We start from the raw sequence: 25,768 nt of genomic DNA, 5'->3' as shown, positions 1-25,768 counted from the left end.
TCATTTTAGAAATAATTGTTCACTTTTTGCTGGGAACTACACTTTTTTTTATGTTGTGAAAAGGTAAATTTGGCCTAAGGTGCCTATGTTATTCTTTTTCCTTTGAGGTTATGTTTCCTTGTAGAGTTATATTTTCCCTTGTAGAGTTATAGTTTCATCAATAAGAACATTTGGTTTGGTTGCTCTGTTCAGGAACTTGCAAAATAATTGTAAAAACATTGATTGTGAGTCTGCCTGAAAAATCATGACATATTTTGACAAAATATTATCGTCTCAAACAATTTATTAGGAATACCAGTACATTCATGCAATGTTCCAATCAACCATTCATGTAGCATCAGCACAATGCATACAATCATACACATACAGGAGAGCTTCAGAGCTTCAGTTAATGTTCAATTCAAACATCAGAAGAGAGAAAAATATGACCTCAATGACTGACTGTAATTGAGGCCACAGTGAACACAGGTTCCCAAAAACTGGCCAGTTAGAGAGTTGAAACTTTCCAATCTTCAACTGTAGGTTTGGCATACCTGTGCCCACTGTAGCCTTGGATTCCAGTTCTTGGCCTAAAGGAGTGAGATTCAAGTTAATGTGAACAGAATGTTAAAGTATTAGGGCAGAGCAATTATTTTCTCTACACAAAGAGCTTGTATTTTAGCTAAGTTTAGATGTTAACACGCTCAGTTACCTCTATGCTATGTACCGACAGCAGAATGAGCACAGTTATACTGCAGCATTATCAGGGTTCTCAGGGGGGTGGAACACAGCTCAGAGGTAGAGCTCCCACTGAAGGAGTGAGCCAAACTTCAGTATCATTATACATACGTGTATATACATACATATGTATATACACGTCAGGGCTCGACATTAATAGTTGTCCGACTGTTCAGGACAACCAAATATTTGGTCCAGACAAATCAAACCCGCATGTTCCTGTCCAAGGGGACAAGTTAAACATTTGCTGACAATCACCATTTTTATAGTAATTATTCACGAGATACATCAATCAAGTTTCAACAAAACTAGTTCAATTACCTCAATCCCGCCGTGTTACTGTTTACAAAATTCTGGAGAATCCGAGTATAGCAGGTGCGTGTGTAAAAATAACGATGTCATCATATATCGGTTACAATTAATAGACTTTGAATTCATCAGAATCAGAGAAATGATCAAATACCCCAACAAAATAAATATCTGTGGTAAATCATTTCATTCAGACATTCATTGCATTTTTCTTTTGTATGGTGTACATTAACAATCATAAAATGTAAAATATTTCACAGTAATTTTGACAGTTTTCCCTTATGGTTTGTTTTCATTCACAACATGATCGTCACCCTTATGTCCAACTTGTTTTCTTTTGGTTTAATTTCTTTAAATTAATTTATACTTCAAGTTTTACTGGATTAATCAAGATTTAACCTTATTTCCTACACAAGCTTTGAATTTGGGTGAGTCTAACTCTTAAAACTACATATCAGGTAATGGGTTATAGCACATACCATAATAGGGCACTGGACAGTTTTTGTTTATTGTTACAGTTAAAAGAAAAAAGAAAACCCATTTTTAAAATACAGTTATGAAGATCGAGGATACAAACTAACGATTCATGTGAATAATTGAAAATAAGGAGCTCGCACAACTAAGATATCCATCTCCAAAAGTCAGTTTCTACGCAGAATGGATGAGTTCATGGATGCCGCCACTGAAAACATTTTAACCAATAAGAAAAATCCCCCCCAATCGTTTCTGGCAATGCTCTGACATCATCTGGGCGCAAGACACGGAAGCTCTGCAAAGCGAGTAAGACTTGAAGCTGCCTCTGGCTGGAGATTATTTCATGAAAAGTTTATATAAAAATTGAAATTCCATTTGTCTAACAAAAAAGTGGAGGGGGAAAGATACTGATGTCACTGATAAACAGCGAGGGAATAGTGAACAGCTGATGTACTCCTCTGGACTGAATGAAGGGAGGCAACTTTTCATATTTATATTCCCGGTACAAGTAATGCTGCTGTAACAGCCTCATTCTGTGGACTGTAACCTTGCTAGACAACCTACAAACAGATCTGCATACAATCTGACTTACCTAAATCTGTTAAAGAGGCAAGTGCATGAGTTTTTACACGTTCCTGGCAGCATAAGCACTCATTAGCATGCTTAGCATGCTCTCTCATTCATGAAAAACTTCCTAGTCAAGACATCACCAGGCTAGCCTACCGTAAGTACCCCACAGCAGTGCAGAAAGAGGGTAAACAAACAGTGCTTTACTATACAGGATTCATGTGAACATTACCTGAGGATGCAACAATGGCAGAAGTGGAAAAAAATAGCCTGCATCAATTCCCAAAGTACAAAAAGGTAAGGAGGTAATGGATAAATGCCATTTGTCACACAGGGACAGACCACTCACGGGCTGACTGGAATGGTCCTTCAGGTGCAAAAACAGCACAGAACATTTTGAAGAAAATTATTTCACTCAAACAGCTCTGATGCACCAGGCATTAAGAATACAGTTACAAGCCAGCGCTGAATCCAGATGCAGTTCCCACAATCTTCGGCTAAAAATCGGACAAGACAAACGAGACAACACGGTCAGTAGTCCGCAAAAGAGAAGTTCAAAGGGTAAGAAAACTCTATACTGTTCACTGTATAACCAATTCATTGATGTGTAACCAATTGACATGCTAATGCTCGTTTATCATGATAATCATCGTTATTCACGTCACTGTCTGAAATACTCGAGGAAATCAGTGAAGAAATGTCGCTGGCGCTATGGTCCATTTTGTCGGATATACCCATGTATTGTAAGTGACATCACTTTACGGAACCCATTCGGAGTTCTTTTTGGTATACAGGAATTTGTTTATGGAATAGCCTACCTCAATCACTGCAATCTAGTCAAATACGTGATAATTTTAAGAAACAGGTGAAACAGTTTTTATGGAGTAAATTCCAAACCCAGTTTTATGATGAGTGTACATTAGGCCTGTCGCAATATTCGATATACCGACTTATCGCACGGTAAATGAAACTGAACTCGGTAATTTTTTTTTTTACTGCGATTTTGGCATTGTACATCTACATAGGGAAGTCGCCAGAGTATCAGCTTAACCTACTGACTGAATAAAACGCACTCTGTCAGAGGCGGGGCCTCCCAGCATGCAAGTTAACTAGCCAGGGTAACCACTGAATGGGGAAAAGACAACACGTTGCTCCGTTGTACAGACCATAGGCGTAGAATTGGGTATGGACGGTACGGACATGTCCCTACCAATATTTCTGATTGAAGAAAAAAAATAAATAAATCGAGCTCCGTGCGTGGTACACAAATGGTTACTGTAGGTCTCCACTGGGCGAAACCATGCAAAATTCGCTCATGAATATTCGCTCTGGGGGCGTTATCACAAAAACAGCAAGCAGTTAGGCTATCATGTCAATTAGCAAGTGGGGTTGCAGTGCAGTGACCAGCTGCTAGCTAGCAAACTTTCCTTGAGGAATGTATAACATTAGATTATTTCATAAAATGAATCAGTTAACAACAGTTCATATTCAGTGTGTAAAAACGACAACATATGAATATGACTGTTTTCTAAGTTTGTGTGGCATGTAAATAACAATCCTACTTGATTACGACAACTGGTATTCATTAAGGTCACAAAGACATTATTAAATCATATCAAATTGTGCTAATGTTGGCTAATATTGCACCTAGTTTTGCTTGTGAAGTGCCTGCAAACTTTAGCAGCCCGCTAACCCTTAATTTGAAGTGCTTCAGTTAAGACCTGCAGAGAACCCTGACCAAGTTTGTGTAACATGACACATGTAAACAACAACCCGATGGTGATGTGGACATTAAAAGGTGTCTGGGCCACTAACAATCAAATAAAACATTTTTACGTAATAAGCATAACAGCCTCCGCCTTCTTGATCAGAAACTTTTGATTACTCCCGCCTCTCTTGAAAACGTCACATAGCGAGTATATACAAACTGATTGGTTTTCGAGGGGGTTTATTTGAAAGAGGTAGGCTAAAAACTTCTCTGTAGAACCCTGTCCCTCCCTCCTCTCCCTCCCCTCTCCGCTTAAGAAGACAACAAAAAGGCAATATTATAACAACCAATCAGAATTCAGAGACATTCTGTTGCCAAGTAAAATTGTAACCTTTCAACGTGTCAAAAACATTCCAGAGCCCTCGTCCTGTTTTACCATTAGATCAAATCACATATCAGCTTAAACTAGCATTCTAAAACTAGTTAAAGATCACACAGAAGATAGCCCACTCCCCCTGCCAGCCTCATGGAACGCAGGGTTTAAGGCTCCGTATGTGTTTTACTTCCATTTATGAGGGAAAGGAACATACTCCCTCCCAACAGTCAATGTGTTATTCGCTTGGAAAACACATTTGCAAATTGGTAGAATGAGTTAATCATCACATGCAAGATTTGCAATTAATCAAATTAATTGCATATTATTATTATTCATTAATTACTACAGTTCTGAACTTCAAATTTTAAAAGTCCGGACTTGGAAAGATGATGGATACTCTTTTGGTGGAACACAACAGAGCAAAATATTGTGACCCTCTAATGTTGACCTGAAGTTGGCACCACTGGGGGTTGGCATTGGGTTTTTGTCCCCACCAATGTTAATACCAAACCTATGCCCTTGCCTACATGTTATCTCATTCTAATTGGTACTTTTATCCAAATGACAGCTGGCAATACGTTGTTACTTTGCACTTTTTTTTTTTTTTTTTAAGATATTTTTTTGGGCTTTTTGCACCTTTATTGGATAGGACAGTGTAGAGACAGGAAATGAGCAGGAGAGAGAGAGACGGGAAGGGATCGGGAAATGACCTCGGGCCGGAATCGAACCCGGGTCGCCCGCATTCATGGTATGGCGCCTTAACCACCTGAGCCACGACGCCCCCAGTTACTTTGCACTTTTTGTTTATCTGGGTACTAATCTTTGAGAAACTGGATTGGCAGAATGTTGCCTGTGAAGAAAAGAATGTCTTTTTATTACCCTGTGCCAAGTTAATATTTACTGAAGTGCAATTTTCAAAAGCCATAGATTGTATTTTATTTGTTTTTGTTGTGAGTGGTTTTGTTTGATTGTTTTATTTCTTTAGGTTATTTATTTATATTCCACTGCTGAATTGAATAAGTTGACTTAAAGTTTACTGTTCTTTGAAAGGGTGTATTTGCATGATCATTATTATTTTAATAGTGGCATAAAATTGTCTTGAAAAGACGTCAATATCGTTTATCGCAATCATTTCTGAGACAATATATCGTCCAACAAAATTTATCATGACAGGCCTAGTGTATATAACTAATTTTTAAACATTTTGGTGCCGTTCCTATAATTTAGTTGTACTCTGATAATTACAGTTAGTATATTTGTTTATGACATCATTGTTTATACAATTTTGTCAATTTATTATCGTCTCTTATTGTTTCCTGCTGTTAAGAGGACCACATTGGAAATAAGTGTATTTTATACTTTAAGTTATCCTTGGTAGTTGGACTGTCTACCATGGTAATTACAGTAGGCTAGCCTGGGGACGTCTTGAAGTTTTTCATGAATGAGTCGAGAGCATGCTAACGAGTAGTATTATACAGTACATAGTTTCAGCCTCGTTTTACAGGTAAAGAGTTTGGGTTTGTCCATAAGTCAGGGTTGCAGCTCATTAATACACTTTCAGATATATAGTGAAAAAGAGGGGGAGAAGGAAAAAGGAAAGAAAAAAAAACAACAACATTGTCACCTTAGTAGACCTTTGGCTTTGCCCCTTCAGTACTGAAGGGCAACACTCAGCCTTGCACCCAAATGACGGCACGCATCGCCCTTCCAACAGGCAACATGGCAGCCTACTGGTGGCATTAGAGTAGCAATACAAAAATGCTCAACTTTCTCATAAACGGTCAAACATACCTGAAACTTTTCTTACAGGCTCTCAATATTACAAGCTACCAACCCATGCATGTAGTTAGGTCCATATATATTTGGACACTGACACAAATTTTGTTTTTTTTTTTTTACCTGTTTACTGAAACATATTCAAGTTATAGTTATATAATGGACATGGACATAAAGTCCAGACTTTCAGCTTTCATTTGAGGGTATCCACATTAAAATTGGATGAAGGGTTTAGGAGTTTCAGCTCCTTAACATGTGCCACCCTGTTTTTAAAGGGACCAAAAGTAATTGGACAATTGACTCAAAGACTATTTCATAGGCAGGTGTGGGCAATTCCTTCGTTGTGTCATTCTCAATTAAGCAGATAAAAGGCCTGGAGTTGACTTGAGGTGTGGTGCTTGCATTTGGAAGATTTTGCTGTGAAGAAAATATGCGGTCAAAGGAGCTCTCCATGCAGGTGAAACAAGCCATCCTTAAGCTGCGAAAACAGAAAAAAAAACATCCAAGAAATTGCTACAATATCAGGAGTGGCAAAATCTACAGTTTGGTACATCCTGAGAAAGAAAGCAAGCACTGGTGAACTCATCAATGCAAAAAGACCTGGACCCCCACAGAAGACAGCAGTGGTGGATGATCGCAGAATAATTTCCATGGTGAAGAGAAGCCCCTTCACGACAGCCAACCAAGTGAACAACACTCTCCAGGAGGTAGACGTATCAATATCCAAATCTACCATAAAGAGAAGACTGCATGAAAGTAAATACAGAGGGTTCACTGCACGGTGCAAGCCACTCATAAGCCTCAAGAATAAAAAGGCTAGATTGGACTTTGCTAAAAAACATCTCAAAAAGCCAGCACAGTTCTGGAAGAACATTCTTTGGACAGATGAAACCAAGATCAACCTCTACCAAAATGATGGAAAGAAAAGAGTATGGCGAAGGTGTGGTACAGCTCATGATCCAAAGCATACCACATCATCTGTAAAACACGGCGGAGGCAGTGTGATGGCTTGGGCATGCATGGATGCCAGTGGCACTGGGTCACTAGTGTTTATTGATGTGACACAGGACAGAAGCAGCTGGATGAATTCTGAGGTATTCAGAGACATACTGTGTGCTCAAATCCAGCCAAATGCAGCCAAACTGATTGGTCGGCGTTTCATAATACAGATGGACAATGACCCAAAACATAAAGCCAAAGCAACCCAGGAGCTTATTACAGCAAAGAAGTGGAATATTCTTGAATGGCCAAGTCAGTCACCTGATCTCAACCCAATTGAGCATGCATTTCACTTGTTAAAGACTAAACTTCAGACAGAAAGGCCCACAAACAAACAGCAACTGAAAACCGCTGCAGTAAAGGCCTGGCAGAGCATTAAAAAGGAGGAAACACAGCGTCTGGTGATGTCCATGAGTTCAAGACTTCAGGCAGTCATCGCCAACAAAGGGTTTTCAACCAAGTATTAGAAATGAACATTTTATTTACAATTATTTAATTTGTCCAATTACTTTTGAGCCCCTGAAATGAAGGGATCGTGTTTAAAAAATGCTTTAGTTCCTCACATTTTTATGCAATCATTTTGTTCAACCCACTGAATTAAAGCTGAAAGTCTGAACTTCAACTGCATCTGAATTGTTTTGTTCACAATTCATTGTGGTAATGTACAGAACCAAAATTAGAAAAATGTTGCCTCTGTCCAAATATTTATGGACCTAACTGTATTTACTTTACCTTTTCTATTCCTTTAAAGTTTGAGTTTTATTGAAAAAATAAAATCATTAAAGCATATGATTATGATCATTATATCTGCTTTTTGATATACTTTGTGAACCACTTTCATTGAACTAGTAAATACGTAGAAAAGGTGGTTATGATCAGTACAAGATAATACATGGTCAGGACAAGAAAGAAGTCTTGCTGCTTGTCTGACTAGACAACTGGATTTAATAATAATAATAATTAAAGCCGCAAGCGGCCTCGACGGGCCCTCGCGCCAGCGGCCAAGGGGGGCGGGGGCATGCGTCCCCGCGAAATACCTTCCACAGCTTCTTCGGCAAGAGACATTACTCCCACAATGGCGACAAAGCACAGAATTGGACACATGGCAACAATAGGGTCTCGCACTGTACGGTGCTCGGGGGGCGCTATAGAGGCCCTGAGGCCCGCCTGGATCTGGGCTTCTGGTTCTCAGTAGCGGTGGCAGTCTAAGAAAAAGGAGCCAAATTTCGTGCGTCGTCGACCATGGCAAGCGCCCCAATAAGGGTCTTGTAAAGAGTTTGCTTGCCAAGTTTGACAAATCAGAAGCTGCAATATCATTTTTGCCATAACCAGCACCCCCAGGTGCGAAAGTGCACAAAATTTGGCGTATATGTCAGGTGAGCTATGAAGAGTTTGCGTATGAAGTTTGATGACAATTGAGTAAATAGAAGATGAGATATGGATTTTTGAAGAATAAATTTTTTGGTTTTTCCCATGTCAGTAGGTGGCGCTATGCTGTACATGAGCGATTATGAGTTGGAAAAATAAGCGTCTACAACAGCAACGTACTATCACAAGGTAGTGGTGTGAAGGGAAAGCATTATGGAATTATTTACCAAAAACCCGTTTTGGAGCAATTGCGTCGGCCAAGAACAGCGCCCCCCATGGACGAAAATTCCCAAAATGTGGTATACATGACATGGGAGGTAGTAAGAGGGTGGCCGTGAAGTTTGACCAAATTTGAGGAAAGATTGGATTTTTTGCCCAAAAATAGCGCCCCCAGTGGCGAAATATCACAGAAATGGGGTAACATGTCAGAAGCCCAATGAGTGATTAGCATGTGAAGTATGAGCAGTGTTGAGCAATTAGAAGATTTGTTATGAATTTTTTAGCGAAAAACCTTCCACAGCTTCTTCGGCAAGAGACATTACTCCCACAATGGCGACAAAGCACAGAATTGGACACATGGTAACAATAGGGTTTGCCATAACCAGCACCCCCAGGGGCGAAAGTGCACAAAATTTGGCGTATATGTCAGGTGAGCTATGAAGAGTTTGCATATGAAGTTTGATGACAATTGAGTAAATAGAAGATGAGATATAGGTTTTTGAAGAATAAATTTTTTGGTTTTTCCCATGTCAGTAGGTGGCGCTATGCTGTACATGAGCGATTATGAGTTGGAAAAATAAGTGTCTACAACAGCAATGTACTATCACAAGGTAGTGGTGTGAAGGAAAAGCATTATGGAATTATTTACCAAAAACCCGTTTTGGAGCAATTGCGCCGGCCAAAAACAGCGCCCCCCATGGACGAAAATTCCCAAAATGTGGTATACATGGCATGGGAGGTAGTAAGAGGGTGGCCGTGAAGTTTGACCAAATTTGAGGAAAGATTGGATTTTTTGCCCAAAAATAGCGCCCCCAGTGGCGAAACATAACAGAAATTGGGTCACATGTCAGAAGCCCAATGAGTGATTTGCATGTGAAGTATGAGCAGTGTTGAGCAATTAGAAGATTTGTTATGAATTTTTAAGCATGTAAAATTCTGCATTGAAAAATGATTGACGTATAACTTCTGAACGGTTTACCCTACGTGAAACGTATTTAGCAACTTTTGTCAGCCATGTCTGTAGATGATGTGTATCAATTTTGGTGACATTCCTATGAACGGTCCAGGAGGAGTTGCACCGTCTTCGTGGCCATGCATTTCGCACAAAAGTGAAATTACCTCAGTTCCTGTAGGGCGTGGCTAATGCATTGGCATTACATTTTTGTCCGGCTTGGTGAGACACATATGCGTACCAAAGGGCATGCCACTTCTACAAACTACATGGCAACCAGGCACCTTAATGCGAGAGGCAAAAATCACAACACGTTAGGGGGCGCTATAGAGGCCCTGAGGCCCGCCTGGATCTGGGCTTCTGGTTCTCAGTAGCGGTGGCAGTCTAAGAAAAAGGAGCCAAATTTCAAGCATTGTCGACCATGGCAAGCGCCCCAGTAAGGGTCTTGTAAAGAGTTTGCTTGCCAAGGTTGACAAATCAGAAGCTGCAATATCATTTCTGCCATAACCAGCAACCCCAGGGGCGAAAGTGCACAAAATTTGGCGGACATGTCAGGTGAGCTATGAAGAGTTTGCGTATGAAGTGTGATGAAAATTGAGTAAATAGAAGATGAGATATAGATTTTTGAAGAATAAATTTTTTGGTTTTTCCCATGTCAGTAGGTGGCGCTATGCTGTACATGAGCGATTATGAGTTGGAAAAATAAGTGTCTACAACAGCAACGTACTATCACAAGGTAGTGGTGTGAAGGAAAAGCATTATGGAATCATTAACCAAAAACCCATTTTGGAGAAATTGCGTCGGCCAAAAACAGCGCCCCCCATGGACGAAAATTCCCAAAATGTGGTATACATGACATGGGAGGTAGTAAGAGGGTGGCCGTGAAGTTTGACCAAATTTGAGGAAAGATTGGATTTTTTGCCCAAAAATAGCGCCCCCAGTGGCGAAATATCACAGAAATTGGGTAACATGTCAGAAGCCCAATGAGTGATTAGCGTGTGAAGTATGAGCAGTTTTGAGCAATTAGAAGAATTATGAATTTTTTAGCATGTAAAATTTTGAAGTGAAAATTGAGTGACGTATAACTTCTGAACGGTTTATCCTATGTGAAACGTATTTAGTAACTTTTGGCAGCCATGTCTGTAGATGATGTGTATCAATTTTGGTGGCATTCCTATGAACGGTCTAGGAGGAGTTGCGCCATCTTCGTGGCCATGCATTTCGCACAAAAGTGAAATTACCTCACTTCCTGTTGGGCGTGGCTAATGCATTGGCATTACATTTTTGTCCGGCTTAGTGAGATACATATGCGTACCAAATGGCATGCCAGTACTACAAACTATATGGCAACCAGGCACCTTAATGCGGGAGGCCAAAATCACAACGACTTAGGGGGCGCTATAGAGGCCCTGAGCCCCGGCCAAGTTTGGGCTTTTGGTTCTGAGTAGCGGTGGCAATTCTCGGAAGTGGTGCCAAATTTCGTGCGTTTTCGCCCATGGCAAGCGCCCCGAAAATGGCCCAACAGCGGAGAAAAATAAAGAAGAAGAAGAAGACGGAAGAATAATTAAAGCCGCAAGCGGCCTCGACGGGCCCTCGCGCCAGCGGCCAAGGGGGGCGGGGGCATGCGTCCCCGCGAAATACCTTCCACAGCTTCTTCGGCAAGAGACATTACTCCCACAATGGCGACAAAGCACAGAATTGGACACATGGCAACAATAGGGTCTCGCACTGAACGGTGATCGGGCCCTAATAATAATAATAATAACTAGAAAAACAGCGCCCCCCATGGACGAAAATTCCCAAAATGTGGTATACATGACATGGGAGGTAGGAAGAGGGTGGCCGTGAAGTTTGACCAAATTTGAGGAAAGATTGGAATTTTTGCCCAAAAATAGCGCCCCCAGTGGCGAAATATCACAGAAATTGGGTACCATGTCAGAAGCCCAATGACTGATTTGCGTGTGAAGTATGAGCAGTTTTGAGCAATTAGAAGATTTGTTATGAATTTTTAAGCATGTAAAATTTTGCATTGAAAATTGATTGACGTATAACTTCTGAACGGTTTATGCTACGTGAAACCTATTTAGTAACTTTTGTCAGCCATGTGTGTAGATGATGTCTTTCAATTTTGGTGACATTCCTATGAACGGTCTAGTAGCGCCGTCTTCGTGGCCATGCATTTCGCACAAAAGTGAAATTACCTCACTTCCTGTTGGGCGTGGCTAATGCATTGGCATTACATTTTTGTCCGGCTTAGTGAGATACATATGCATACCAAATGGCATGCCACTACTACAAACTATATGGCAACCAGGCACCTTAATGCGGGAGGCCAAAATCACAACGACTTAGGGGGCGCTATAGAGGCCCTGAGCCCCGGCCAAGTTTGGGCTTTTGGTTCTGAGTAGCGGTGGCAATTCTCGGAATTGGTGCCAAATTTCGCGCGTTTTCGCCCATGGCAAGCGCCCCGAAAATGGCCCAACAGCGGAGAAAAATAAAGAAGAAGAAGAAGAAGAAGAAGAAGACGGAAGAATAATAATAGTGAACTCTTACAAGAACAATAGGGCCTTCGCCCTATAGGGCTCGGGCCCTAATTAAAGCCGCAAGCGGCCTCGACGGGCCCTCGCGCCAGCGGCCAAGGGGGGCGGGGGCATGCGTCCCCGCAAAATACCTTCCACAGCTTCTTCAGCAAGAGACATTACTCCCACAATGGCGACAAAGCACAGAATTGGACACATGGTAACAATAGGGTTTGCCATAACCAGAACCCCCAGGGGCGAAAGTGCACAAAATTTGGCGTATATGTCAGGTGAGCTATGAAGAGTTTGCGTATGAAGTTTGATGACAATTGAGTAAATAGAAGATGAGACATAGATTTTTGAAGAATAAATTTGTTGGTTTTTCCCATGTCAGTAGGTGGCGCTATTCTGTACATGAGCGATTATGAGTTGGAAAAATAAGTGTCTACAACAGCAGCGTACTATCACAAGGTAGTGGTGTGAAGGAAAAGCATTATGGAATTATTAACCAAAAACCCGTTTTGGAGCAATTGCGTCGGCCAAAAACAGCGCCCCCCATGGACGAAAATTCCCAAAATGTGGTATACATGGCATGTGAGGTAGTAAGAGGGTGGCCGTGAAGTGTGACCAAATTTGAGGAAAGATTGGATCTTTTGCCCAAAAATAGCGCCCCCAGTGGCGAAAGTGCACAAAATTTGGCGTATATGTCAGGTGAGCTATGAAGAGTTTGCCTATGAAGTTTGATGACAATAGAGTAAATAGAAGAAGAGATATAGATTTTTGAAGAATACATTTTTTGGTTTCTCCCATGTCAGTAGGTGGCGCTATGCTGTACATGAGCGAGTATGAGTTGGAAAAATAAGTGTCTACAACAGCAACGTACTATCACAAGGTAGTGGCGTGAAGGAAAAGCATTATGGAATTATTAACCCAAAACCCGTTTTGGAGCAATTGAGACGGCCAAAAACAGCGCCCCCCATGGACGAAAATTCCCAAAATGTGGTATACATGACATGGGAGGTAGTAAGAGGGTGGCCGTGAAGTGTGACCAAATTTGAGGAAAGATTGGAATTTTTGCCCAAAAATAGCGCCCCCAGTGGCGAAATATCACAGAAATTGGGTAACATGTCAGAAGCCCAATGAGTGATTTGCGTGTGAAGTATGAGCAGTTTTGAGCAAGCAGAAGATTTGTAATGAATTTTTAAGCATGTAAAATTTTTCATCGAAAATTGATTGATGTATAACTTCTGAACGGTTTATCCTACGTGAAACGTATTTAGTAACTTTTGTCAGCCATGTCTGTAGATGATGTGTATCAATTTTGGTGACATTCCTATGAACGGTCTAGGAGGAGTTGCGCCGTCTTCGTGGCCATGCATTTCGCACAAAAGTGAAATTACCTCACTTCCTGTTGGGCGTGGCTAATGCATTGGCATTACATTTTTGTCCGGCTTAGTGAGATACATATGCGGACCAAATGGCATGCCACTACTACAAACTACATGGCACCCAGGCACCTTAATGCGGGAGGCCAAAATCACAACGACTTAGGGGGCGCTATGGAGGCCCTGAGCCCCGGCCAAGTTTGGGCTTCTGGTTCTGAGTAGCGGTGGCAATTCTCGGAACTGGTGCCAAATTTCGTGCGTTTTCGCCCATGGCAAGCGCCCCGAAAATGGCCCAACAGCGGAGAAAAATAAAGAAGAAGAAGAAGACGGAAGAAGAAGAATAATAATAGTGAACTCTTACAAGAACAATAGGGCCTTCGCCCTATAGGGCTCGGGCCCTAATAATAGTGAACTCTTACAAGAACAATAGGGCCTTCGCCCATAGGGCTCGCGCCCTAATAATAATAATAATAATAATTAAAGCCGCAAGCGGCCTCGACGGGCCCTCGCGCCAGCGGCCAAGGGGGGCGGGGGCATGCGTCCCCGCGAAATACCTTCCACAGCTTCTTCGGCAAGAGACATTACTCCCGCAATGGCGACAAAGCACAGAATTGGACACATGGCAACGATAGGGTCTCGCACTGTACGGTGCTCGGGCCCTAATAATAATAGCGCCCCAATAAGGGTCTTGTAAAGAGTTTGCTTGCCAGGTTTGACAAATCAGAAGCTGCAATATCATTTCTGCCATAACCAGCACCCCCAGGGGTGAAAGTGCACAAAATTTGGCGTACATGTCAGGTGAGCTATGAAGAGTTTGCGTATGAAGTTTGATGACAATTGACTAAATAGAAGATGAGATATAGATTTTTGAAGAATAAAATTTTTGGTTTTTCCCATGCCAGTAGGTGGCGCTATGCTGTACATGAGCGATAATGAGTTGGAAAAATAAGTGTCTACAACAGCAACGCACTATCACAAGGTAGTGGTGTGAAGGAAAAGCATAATGGAATAATTTACCAAAAACCCGTTTTGGAGCAATTGCGTCGGCCAAAAACAGCGCCCCCCATGGACGAAAATTCCCAAAATGTGGTATACATGACATGGGAGGTAGTAAGAGGGTGGCCGTGAAGTTTGACCAAATTTGAGGAAAGATTGGAATTTTTGCCCAAAAATAGCGCCCCCAGTGGCGAAATATCACAGAAAGTGGGTAACATGTCAGAAGCCCAATGAGTGATCTGCGTGTGAAGTATGAGCAGTTTTGAGCAAGTAGAAGATTTATGAATTTTTAAGCATGTAAAATGTTGCATTGAAAATTGATTGACGTATAACTTCTGAACGGTTTATGCTACGTGAAACCTATTTAGTAACTTTTGTCAGCCATGTCTGTAGATGATGTGTATCAATTTTGGTGACATTCCTAGGAACGGTCTAGGAGGAGTTGCGCCGTCTTCGTGGCCATGCATTTCGCACAAAAGTGAAATTACCTCACTTCCTGTTGGGCGTGGCCAATGCATTGGCATTACATTTTTGTCCGGCTTAGTGAGATACATATCCGTACCAAATGGCATGCCACTACTACAAACTACACGGCAACCAGGCACCTTAAAATGGAGGCCAAAATCACAACGAGTTAGGGGGCGCTATAGAGGCCCTGAGGCCCGCCTGGATCTGGGCTTCTGGTTCTCAGTAGCGGTGGCAGTCTAAGAAAAAGGAGCCAAATTTCGTGCGTTGTCGACCATGGCAAGCGCCCCAATAAGGGTCTTGTAAAGAGTTTGCTTGGCAAGTTTGACAAATCAGAAGCTGCAATATCATTTTTGCCATAACCAGCACCCCCAGGGGCGAAAGTGCACAAAATTTGGCGTAGACGTCAGGTGAGCTATGAAGAGTTTGCGTATGAAGTTTGATGACAATTGAGTAAATAGAAGATGAGATATAGATTTTTGAAGAATAAATTTTTTGGTTTTTCACATGTCACTAGGTGGCGCTATGCTGTACATGAGCGATTATGAGTTGGAAAAATAAGTGTCTACAACAGCAACGTACTATCACAAGGTAGTGGTGTGAAGGAAAAGCATAATGGAATTATTTACCAAAAACCCGTTTTGGAGCAATCGCGTCGGCCAAAAACAGCGCCCCCCATGGACGAAAATTTCCAAAACGTGGTATACATGACATGGGAGGTAGTAAGGGGGTGGCCGCGAAGTTTGACCAAATTTGAGGAAAGATTGGAATTTTTGCCCAAAAATAGCGCCCCCAGTGGCGAAATATCACAGAAATTGGGTAACATGTCAGAAGCCCAATGAGTGATTTGCGTTTGAAGTATGAGCAGTTTTGAGCAATCAGAAGATTTGTTATGAATTTTTAAGCATGTAAAATTTTGCATCGAAAATTGATTGACGTATAACTTCTGAACGGTTTATCCTACGTGAAACGTATTTAGTAACTTTTGTCAGCCATGTCTGTAGATGATGTGTATCAATTTTGGTGACATTCCTATGAACGGTCTAGGAGGAGTTGCGCCGTCTTCGTGGCCATGCATTTCGCACAAAAGTGAAATTACCTCACTTCCTGTTGGGCGTGGCTAATGCATTGGCATTACATTTTTGTCCGGCTTAGTGAGATACATATGCATACCAAATGGCATGCCACTAGTACAAACCATATGGCAACCAGGCACCTTAATGCGGGAGGCCAAAATCACAACGACTTAGGGGGCGCTATAGAGGCCCTGAGCCCCGGCCAAGTTTGGGCTTTTGGTTCTGAGTAGCGGTGGCAATTCTCGGAACTGGTGCCAAATTTCGTGCGTTTTTGCCCATGGCAAGCGCCCCGAAAATGGCCCAACAGCGGAGAAAAATAAAGAAGAAGACGGAAGAATAATAATAGTGAACTCTTACAAGAACAATAGGGCCTTCGCCCATAGGGCTCGGGCCCTAATAATAATGTTGAGCCCTGCATGTACAGTACAAAATTATTTTCTTCACACAGCTTGGCTTGGAAGGAGTGCAAGGTTCTGTGATGGAAGGCCCTGAAGCAGAAATTATTTACATCTTGGTAGTGCTCAGAATTCTTCTTAACATTATAAACTAGTAGCCAAGAGCCTTAACTTAACTTGATTGCTAAATTAGCCAAAACAAGCACTTATTTAAGGTAAGCAAGATTGCTTTTTTTCCATTTCAGACCATTAACTGCTGAGCCAACAATAGCTTAATAGCTAAACTAACCAAAACAAGCACTTACTTAAGGCAAGAGAGAGATTATTCTTTCATCTAAGGCCATAGTAATGCCAACAAGTTACATCAATATTTATGTGATCTAAAAATCTGTGCCTATTTAGAGATGGGTTAAGCACCCATTTAAGTCAAATTTCTGGAGGTATCATTAAAGATTATGCAAGTCATCTGCATGTAGATTAGCCCCCAGATGTTTCTTCAGGAGACATGTCAGAGTTAAGATTTTTAATAGGGTCTAGACCAGGGGTGTCAATCATTTTAGGTAAGGGGGTATTTTAGTCTAATATCAAGTTTTGCAGAACAAATTTATTGAATGACCAATAACACTTCAACAACTCCTCTTAAATGGGTTCATTTATCTGAAAGGTACATTCTGTATATCACGTACAAAACGCATGTAAAAGCAAATAAAAGAATTACACATTCCGGTTTTACCATACACAGTGGCTCTCAAGTATTGAGTAGGAGTTATAGTAGTAATACAAATAGGTACAGTGTCATCAAATAGGAACGGAGGTCCCATCTCTACAACTGTTTGATATAGTGATCCTAAGCTTGGTAGACAGATAGGTACACCCCCTACTGAGGACTTAAACAATTAAAATCATTTGGCCACTGGGGCTGCAGCAATAAGTAAAAAAAAAAATTCCAAGAACTGTTGATGCCTTGAAAAATTCGTGTGTGGTGGTATCTTGGGAGATTCCAAGGCAGAGACAAGTGTTCATCCATTACAACGAATAAAAAAAATAAATAAAATAAATGGTGGTGAAGCTGCCAAACAGGAAATGAGATCATAATTCTGCAATGCTTTGACATAAAATCAGACTTGGTATATGGATGTGGGACTGCATTCTGAAGAACTGCAAAAAATGTTTGCATCATTTGACCACTGGGGGTGCTGCAATAAGCAAAAATGCATTTTGGCTGATAACTGTTGTGTTTGCCTTTAAATAAATAAATAAATGCAGCCAGGTAATTCCATGAGAGGTTCCAAAGGCAAGATATGGAAATGTGTCATGTGAACCCAATTGATGCATCTGCCATATTGATACTGCTCATCAAGAAATACCATATATCAATAGGTATAGAAAATTTTTCACACAAGCCACAAATTTGGTCCAAATCTTTGTCCAATGCTTCTTCAGATTTCTTCAATCCTAGGGAAAAACTATTTCTGGTCCAATTCTGTTATTTTACCTCCTCAAATCCAACCTCACATCCATGTGGAAACAGCACCTGCTGCATGCCATTACATGCAACAGTGCTAACAGGGCTCTGGTGCAGAGTTCAATGAATGCTAAATGCAAGTTTCAGATGTGTTATTTGTGAAATTGCACATTTTGTAATTGCCTGTTTTGTAACTGTTGCCCTTTTGTTATTTAATTTTGTACTATTTGAAGAATTTTTTTTTTAATTTGGCATTTTCTGCAAATTTTAGTAGTTGTCTACCATTTCTAGAGGCATTATGCCAATGGGAGAGGTTTGGTGTCATTTATACCCAATGTTTGGATAACTTTATACAGAACTGTAGTGGTTAAAGATAATTACTTCAAATTTTGATTGCTTATGGACAAGCAAATGGGGCATCTCAGAGAAGGATGCCTATTTACTTTTAAGATATAATTTTTAAAAAAGTTTTCTATGAATACATTGCTCGGGCAGTTGCGGAGGCAAAAACTCGGAACTGGGAGGAGTTCGGGGAGGCCATGGAGAAGGACTATTGGTATCGGTAAGGACTCTGGTATTTTGGCCCATTCCTCCATGCAGATCTCCTCTAGAGCAGTGATGTTTTGGGGCTGTCGCTGGGCAACATGGACTTTCAACTCCCTCCAAAGATTTTCTATGGGGTTGAGATCTGGAGACTGGCTAGGCCACTCCAGGACCTTGAAATGCTTCTTACGAAGCCACTCCTTCGTTGCCCGGGCGGTGTGTTTGGGATCATTGGCATGCTGAAAGACCCAGCCACGTTTCATCTTCAATGCCCTTGCTGATGGAAGGAGGTTTTCACTCAAAATCTCACAATACATGGCCCCATTCATTCTTTCCTTTACACGGATCAGTCATCCTGGTCCCTTTGCAGAAAAACAGCCCCAAAGCATGATGTTTCCACCCCCATGCTTCACAGTAGGTATGGTGTTCTTTGGATGCAACTGAGCATTCTTTCTCCTCCAAACACGACAAGTTGAGTTTTTACCAAAAAGTTCTATTTTGGTTTCATCTGACCATATGACATTCTCCCAATCCTCTTCTGGATCATCCAAATGCTCTCTAGCAAACTTCAGATGGGCCTGGACATGTACTGGCTTAAGCGGGGGACACGTCTGGCACTGCAGGATTTGAGTCCCTGGTGGCGTAGTGTGTTACTGATGGTAGCATTTGTTACTTTGGTCCCAGCTTTCTGCAGGTCATTCACTAGGTCCCCCCGTGTGGTTCTGGGATTTTTGCTCACCGTTCTTGTGATCATTTTGACCCCACAGGGTGAGATCTTGCATGGAGCCCCAGATCGAGGGAGATTATCAGTGGTCTTGTATGTCTTCTATTTTCTAATAATTGCTCCCACAGTTGATTTCTTCACACCAAGTTGCTTACCTATTGCAGATTCAGTCTTCCCAGCCTGGTGCAGGTCTACAATTTTGTTTCTCGTATCCTTTAACAGCTCTTTGGTCTTGGCCATAGTGGAGTTTGGAGTGTGACTGTTTGAGGTTGTGGACAGGTGTCTTTTATACTGATAACGAGTTCAAACAGGTGCCATCAATACAGGTAACGAGTGGAGGACAGAGGAGCCTCTTAAAGAAGCTGTTACAGGTCTGTGAGAGCCAGAAATCTTGCTTGTTTGTAGGTGACCAAATACTTATTTTACCGAGGAATTTACCAATTAATTCATTAAAAATCCTACAATGTGATTTCCTGGATTCTTTCCCCCCATTCTGTCTCTCATAGTTGAAGTGTACCTATGATGAAAATTACAGGCCTCTCTCATCTTTTTAAGTAGGAGAACTTGCACAACTGGTGTCTGACTAAATACTTTTTTGCCCCACTGTACATACGTTCAGCATTAATGATGCCTTCCCACACATGCAAGCTATTCATGCCATGTGCACTAATCCCATTAATACCATTACAAATGCTGGCTATTTAACTGTGCACTGATCAGCCAGATAGTCCCTCTCCTTGTCCATGATTTCAAAAATGAATTTCAAATTTAAATTTGTCAGCCCACAGGACAGTTTTCCACTTCATCTCAGTCCATTGCAAATGAGCTCAGGCCCAGAGATGATAGCTTTTCTGGACATTTTTTTACATATGGTTTCTTCACTGAATGATAGAATTTTAACTTGCATTTGTGAATGGAGCGATTTACAGTTTTCATGGGCAATGGATTTCAGAAGTGTTCCTGAGCCCATTCGATGATTTCTATGACTGAATCATGTCTGCTTTTAATGCCGTACTAACTGAAGGCACTGCACTGAAGATCATGGGAATCCAATGTTGGTTTTTGGCCTTGTGTACAGAGGTTTGTTTGTTTTTTTCCCCCAGATTCTCTGAAATTTTTAATGATATTATGTACTGTAAGTGACATGATCTCCAAATTCTTTGTTGCTTTATGTTGAGAAATGTTATCTTTATTTCTGAGAGACTCAGCCTCTCTGGGATGCTCTTTTTATACCCATTCATTTTACTGACCTGTTGTCAATTGACCTCTTTATGGAGATGTTCCATCAGGTGAATTTATTTATTTATTTTTTTTAGTGGCGCTCCTGCATGGGCCAAAGGCCCACGCGAGCGGAGCCCCATCGGCATAGTGTGCGGATACATAAAGAAACCCATTGAGATGTTTTTGGTCCTGTGCATGCGTGCCTGCCACCACAGGAAACCCAACAGCTGAGTAGTGAGTAACCCATCGAGTTGTTCTCTGATGGTTTCGGTCCTGTGCGTGCGTGCCTGCCACTACAGGAAACCCAACAGCTAAGTAGTGAGTAACCCATCGAGTTGTTCTCTGATGGTTTCGGTCCTGTGTGTGCGTGCCTGCCACTACAGGAAACCCAACAGCTGAGTAGTGAGTAACCCATCAAGTTGTTCTCTGATGGTTTTGGTCCTGTGCGTGCGTGCCTGCCACTACAGGAAACCAAACAACTAGTGAAGTGAGTCATAGTCAGGACAGTATAGCAGTGAGTAAATTGTCGCTGTTGTCACTTGATGTTTTGTACAACATAAGGAAACAGTATAGTCACTATAACAGTAACGAAATAAAACAAAAGAGGCTGGCTATAAAATTCTACAACCCAGAAACAGATGGGAGCTCCGCTTTTAGGCAGTGCCTAAAGCTATATATTAAGAATTACACAACTTTTCCAGTCTTTTGTTGCCCCATCTCACCTTTTTTGTTTTGCTGGCAGTCAATTCAAAATGATATATTTTTCAAAATAATAATAAAATCTCAGTTTCAACATTTGATATGTTCCCTGTGCCCTAATATACATGTGACAAAGGCTTAAAATTCCCTAAATTGCTGTAAAAGACAGACCATGCTGTTATATGAGAAGTGCAGTATAAATACTGCACCAAGTGCAGTATTTTTGACTGGAGTGTGTTACACTCTTATACCACAGTGATTTGCCAAATGATTACAATGTTAACAAAAAGTGTAACCAAGATGGAGCGCTTACAATAGCACTTACAACATTTATGTTTCCAAAAATAAAATGTTGTAAATCCAACAGAATGTCCAACAAAAATTTCACCACATCAATGGAATGGAAAGAAAAGGGTGTGACCAAATCATGTGGAAAAGTTAGTCTAGCACCGTGGTTTTAGGCCACGTGCACATTTCAACAAGAAATGGGAGTCAGGTTCGGCATCTCCTTATCAACTATGCACCAAATACTGAAACTCATGCAGTCATATTCACACATGCTTTCCAAAGGTGGTGACCAAAAATAAATAAACAAAACAAACACGACAATAACGCGTTTTCAAAATGTAATTGGGGCAATACACAATGCACAAATGTTGGTTGCTTGGTTATCTTCATCTTTTTCCCACCTATATGTTGCATCAATGTGGATAGGATTGAGAAGGTAGGACTAAGGGCCTTGCCCAAGGTCCAATGGTGGCAGCCAGTCAATGCCAGGGCTTGAACCCCCAACCTTCTAACCAGGAAACCAATGCGTTAACCTTTGAGCCACCTCCGCCCCAATACACTGCACAAATTGTATGAATATATTTTATGTATTTATTTAACAAAGCCCTCAAAAGTGCAAAAATAAACCAATTTGATTTTGTTCTTTGTGCAACTGTATCTCTATTGTTAGTGAAATCAACAGGCATTGTGACAAATGTGATGCCTACCAATTTCTTTTAGCATACGGGCAGTTTTTATAAACAGTTTCTGTAGTGCTTGTTCTAGGCACGCTTGGGATGCAACACAGTACTCGTTTGTAAAACATTCATATCTGTTTTCATATTCTGATTTAAATCAAAACGAGGCATTGTCTATAGTAAGAGGGTGGTTGTTTTTTTTTAACCCCTGCCACCGCCTATTGTTCAGGTCTCTATTTGATTTTATTTAGAATGCATTAAAGCTATGTCCAACACAGAATTGCACGTAATAATTTCGATATTTTTGTTTCATGTTTAATTGCTGGGGGCAAATATTCTGGTCAAATTGAATCCTAAGTGGTTCTATATTAAATATTTATGACTATTATTAATTCATGTCTGACTGAAAGAAAAACAACAGCTAAGTAATTTAGCTCTGACCTTTTTTATATAAAATGTTATCATCCTAGCCTAGCAATAGTTTTTAATAAGATGGCAGTATTGTACAATTAGTCATCACATACACATTGTTGATGTCTGTTCCTGCTGTCCGCTCCAGGACTTCATCTGTGGCTTCCAGGTTGGCTCGAATTTCAGGATGCTACAAAGAAGCAAAACAAAGGTTTCTTGCAAGGTACGCTAATAAAGCTTAAATAACCAAACATACTGTATTCATTTGCCTAAAATAAACATTTCATTCTTGTCTTAAGGTTTCCACCATGCACATAAATTTACTCCATATTTTTAATGTCTGTGCTCACAATAATGATCTATATAAAAAATATAGTTTATATGGGATACTTTTACATTTACAAGAATACCTGATGTATCTAATCTAAATCAACTAAATCATGAAAAACGCAAACTGCCATACCGAGGTCAAGCATAAATTAGGTGAAAGTGATAAGCATGCATTTATTGATTATCTTTTTGATGGTTTCAATTCATTTGAATAAAATTAAAAAAAAAATCTTACTGTAGTATGAAATGCCAGTTTAGTGCAGAGGAGCTTGGTATATAGAGAAACAAGCTGTCCATATCCAGATTTATCTCTGAGGTTTCCCTAGGAACAATATTAAACAATAATTAATATGATCCATCCTTAGTTGCTTGCTAAGAAAGCAGAAGACAACTTTTACATTATTTAACTTACCCATAGTGTTCCAGTCTCTGCAATGTTACTGTAATGTCTCATACAGTCTTGTAAGGTCTATTGAAATAAATAAATTACAACAAATAACAGTGGTGCAACTTCATTACAAACGTGTATATTTGCGATAATGGGCCTCATAGACCATGGTGGATACAAACAGATTTATATGCAATTTGCATGTCTGAGCATGCAATTAGCTGATATTCCATTGAATATACTTAATAATTGTTGGGGTTCACCCCAGTCAGAGACCCCGATTCCTTCGTGGGCCACCCTCGGCCGAGGACGAGAATGATCAGGTCGAGAGAAAACAGACAAGGAATCAGAGATTCACATGCCAGTTTATTCGCACAGTCACTTCGTCAAAGATGAAAGATTACAAACACCTTTTATAACAAATCAATCTCTCCAAACGGCTATTGTGTCTGTCAAATGTGTGTGTGTTTGTATGTGACCTCAGAGAGGGGTGTGTGTGTGTGTGTGTGTGTGTGTGTGTGTGTGTGTGTGTGTGTGTGTGTGTCTGTCTATGTAGAAGTGGGTAATGATCTTGAATCAATCATAATATAAAAACATATTTCTGATGACAGTAAGGTACAGATAGATAAATATTATGGTTAGAGCATGGAATGTCTAAACACAGATAATGTATAGTCTACGGAGTCTATTCAGAGAAGGTCAAAGACATTAGTTTGCACAGAAAGGATCTAATAATTTAACATAATTTCTTAACACATGAATGTGTGTTAAGTCAGTAAATTACATCCTGATTTCATCAACATAAGCAAAATAACAAATAACAATATGTCTTTAATAATGCTAAAACAAGGAATGTTATAAGAAAATAAACATAAAAAATAACAACTTAACCACAAGAACAATGAGAATATGTCTGAAAGAGAGAGAACAATTAAACAACTAACAGGATTAAACTCATAACTAAATTAGGTTAATGCTTTTAAGCTAAAAATCCTTAGAATCATAAGATCTTAATTATAATGTCATTATGAAACTAATCTAGAACTATAAAACTAACATTAATCACGGAATGCATTCATTAATTACGGGATCCAAATCACTACCATAGTATATTTCAATATATTTCAGTATATTTCATAGCTTTTATGAAGCTATGACCTAAGGTTCAACTGAATGAATTAACATGATCATGAACTTTAATTCTACCATTTCAGAGTGTGTGTATGAGTCGATCTGACACGAAAACAGACCTTCAGACACTTCTCTGTTCAAAATACACATTTCATAAACAAAATGTTCCCAAACAATGCCCAGCCGAGACAGAAGGTCATTTTTAACTGAACCTTAAGTTAATCCTTAATTTTGTCACCATTTTAATAATAATACTTATAAGAATAATAAGAATAATACTTAGATAAACCTAACAATAATGAATATGAAATGATGGGTTAAAAATATGGGAGTGTAATTGAAATAAGCATTTTACACAACAATCCATATTTAAAATGCAGCAATTTTCACAAATTGTGATTTGAAGTAGATAAATTTGCACATACAAATTCTTAGGTGTAAATGTACACACCCAGGAGCACAAGTAGGATATGAACTTTTTTTCCAAAAACTTTCACAAGATTTTCATGAATACAAATTTTCTTGTGTCAAAGAACACAAATTTTGTCTCATCTCATCTCATTATCTCTAGCCGCTTTATCCTTCTACAGGGTCGCAGGCGAGCTGGAGCCTATCCCAGCTGACTACGGGCGAAAGGCGGGGTACACCCTGGACAAGTCGCCAGGTCATCACAGGGCTGACACATAGACACAGACAACCATTCACACTCACACCTACGGTCAATTTAGAGTCACCAGTTAACCTAACCTGCATGTCTTTGGACTGTGGGGGAAACCGGAGCACCCGGAGGAAACCCACGCGGACACAGGGAGAACATGCAAACTCCACACAGAAAGGCCCTCGCCGGCCCCGGGGCTCAAACCCAGGACCTTCTTGCTGTGAGGCGACAGCGCTAACCACTACACCACAGTGCCGCCCACAAATTTTGTTTTCGTTAAAATCTTATGATGTAATCTTGTGAAAATACTGAAATATCCTACTTGTACTCCTGAGTGCATATACATTTGCACACAAGAATTAGTTTTACTTTAAATGAGAAGAAAATACTTACATTTGGGTGGCCATCACGTAGAACTTTATGTAAAACATGGCAAAACTTCCAGCTAAGAATGGCATTACCGGACAAAGGCAGCCCAACAGCATATGACCAAAAAGTGTATGCCCCCTTTTCCCGGTGAGTTCCTAGGATAATTCCTGTGTTCAAGTCAAGGGCTACAGAATGCAACACAATAGAGACAAATAATCAATCAATTGTCCCTTTCATTTTAAATTTACCAGCTAAAGTATATAGTTAAAGTCAGATGCCCCCCCCCCCCCCCAAAAAAAAACAACCACATTTCTAGTGTGCAATCAAGTAAATGGATAAAAACGACAATGAGAATCCACAAGGGTAGACTGAAGACAGTTCAAAGGATACTGCGGGCATGTTTTTCCTTTACTGGTGTCTCAGTGGAGTTAATGGCTTTACTGATGCTGCTGAGCTGATGGAAACAGAAGAGTAAATAATTTAATGGCTGAAAGTACAATAGTAGTAACCTAATCTTCTAGTAAAAACACACACACACACACACACACACACACACACACACA

At 40.5% G+C, this 25,768-nt stretch overlaps 1 protein-coding gene across 1 annotated transcript in view; it reads right to left on the bottom strand.

The window, feature by feature from the left end:
- LOC132872216 (huntingtin-interacting protein 1-related protein-like) overlaps positions 1 to 25,768 on the bottom strand; it is a 266,642-nt gene that overhangs the window by 173,111 nt on the left and 67,763 nt on the right. Inside the window, exons 2-6 of the mRNA XM_060906869.1 lie at positions 25,596 to 25,659; positions 25,230 to 25,372; positions 23,072 to 23,128; positions 22,895 to 22,981; positions 22,443 to 22,519 (exon numbers count right to left, since the gene is read on the bottom strand). Coding sequence (XP_060762852.1) covers positions 22,443 to 22,519; positions 22,895 to 22,981; positions 23,072 to 23,128; positions 25,230 to 25,372; positions 25,596 to 25,659 — 428 coding nt within the window. The remainder of the gene's footprint in view (positions 1 to 22,442; positions 22,520 to 22,894; positions 22,982 to 23,071; positions 23,129 to 25,229; positions 25,373 to 25,595; positions 25,660 to 25,768) is intronic.

This window comes from Neoarius graeffei, chromosome 24 (genome assembly GCF_027579695.1).
Source record: "Neoarius graeffei isolate fNeoGra1 chromosome 24, fNeoGra1.pri, whole genome shotgun sequence".
Taxonomy (NCBI): domain Eukaryota; kingdom Metazoa; phylum Chordata; class Actinopteri; order Siluriformes; family Ariidae; genus Neoarius; species Neoarius graeffei.
This window is presented reverse-complemented; position numbering and strand designations above follow the sequence as displayed.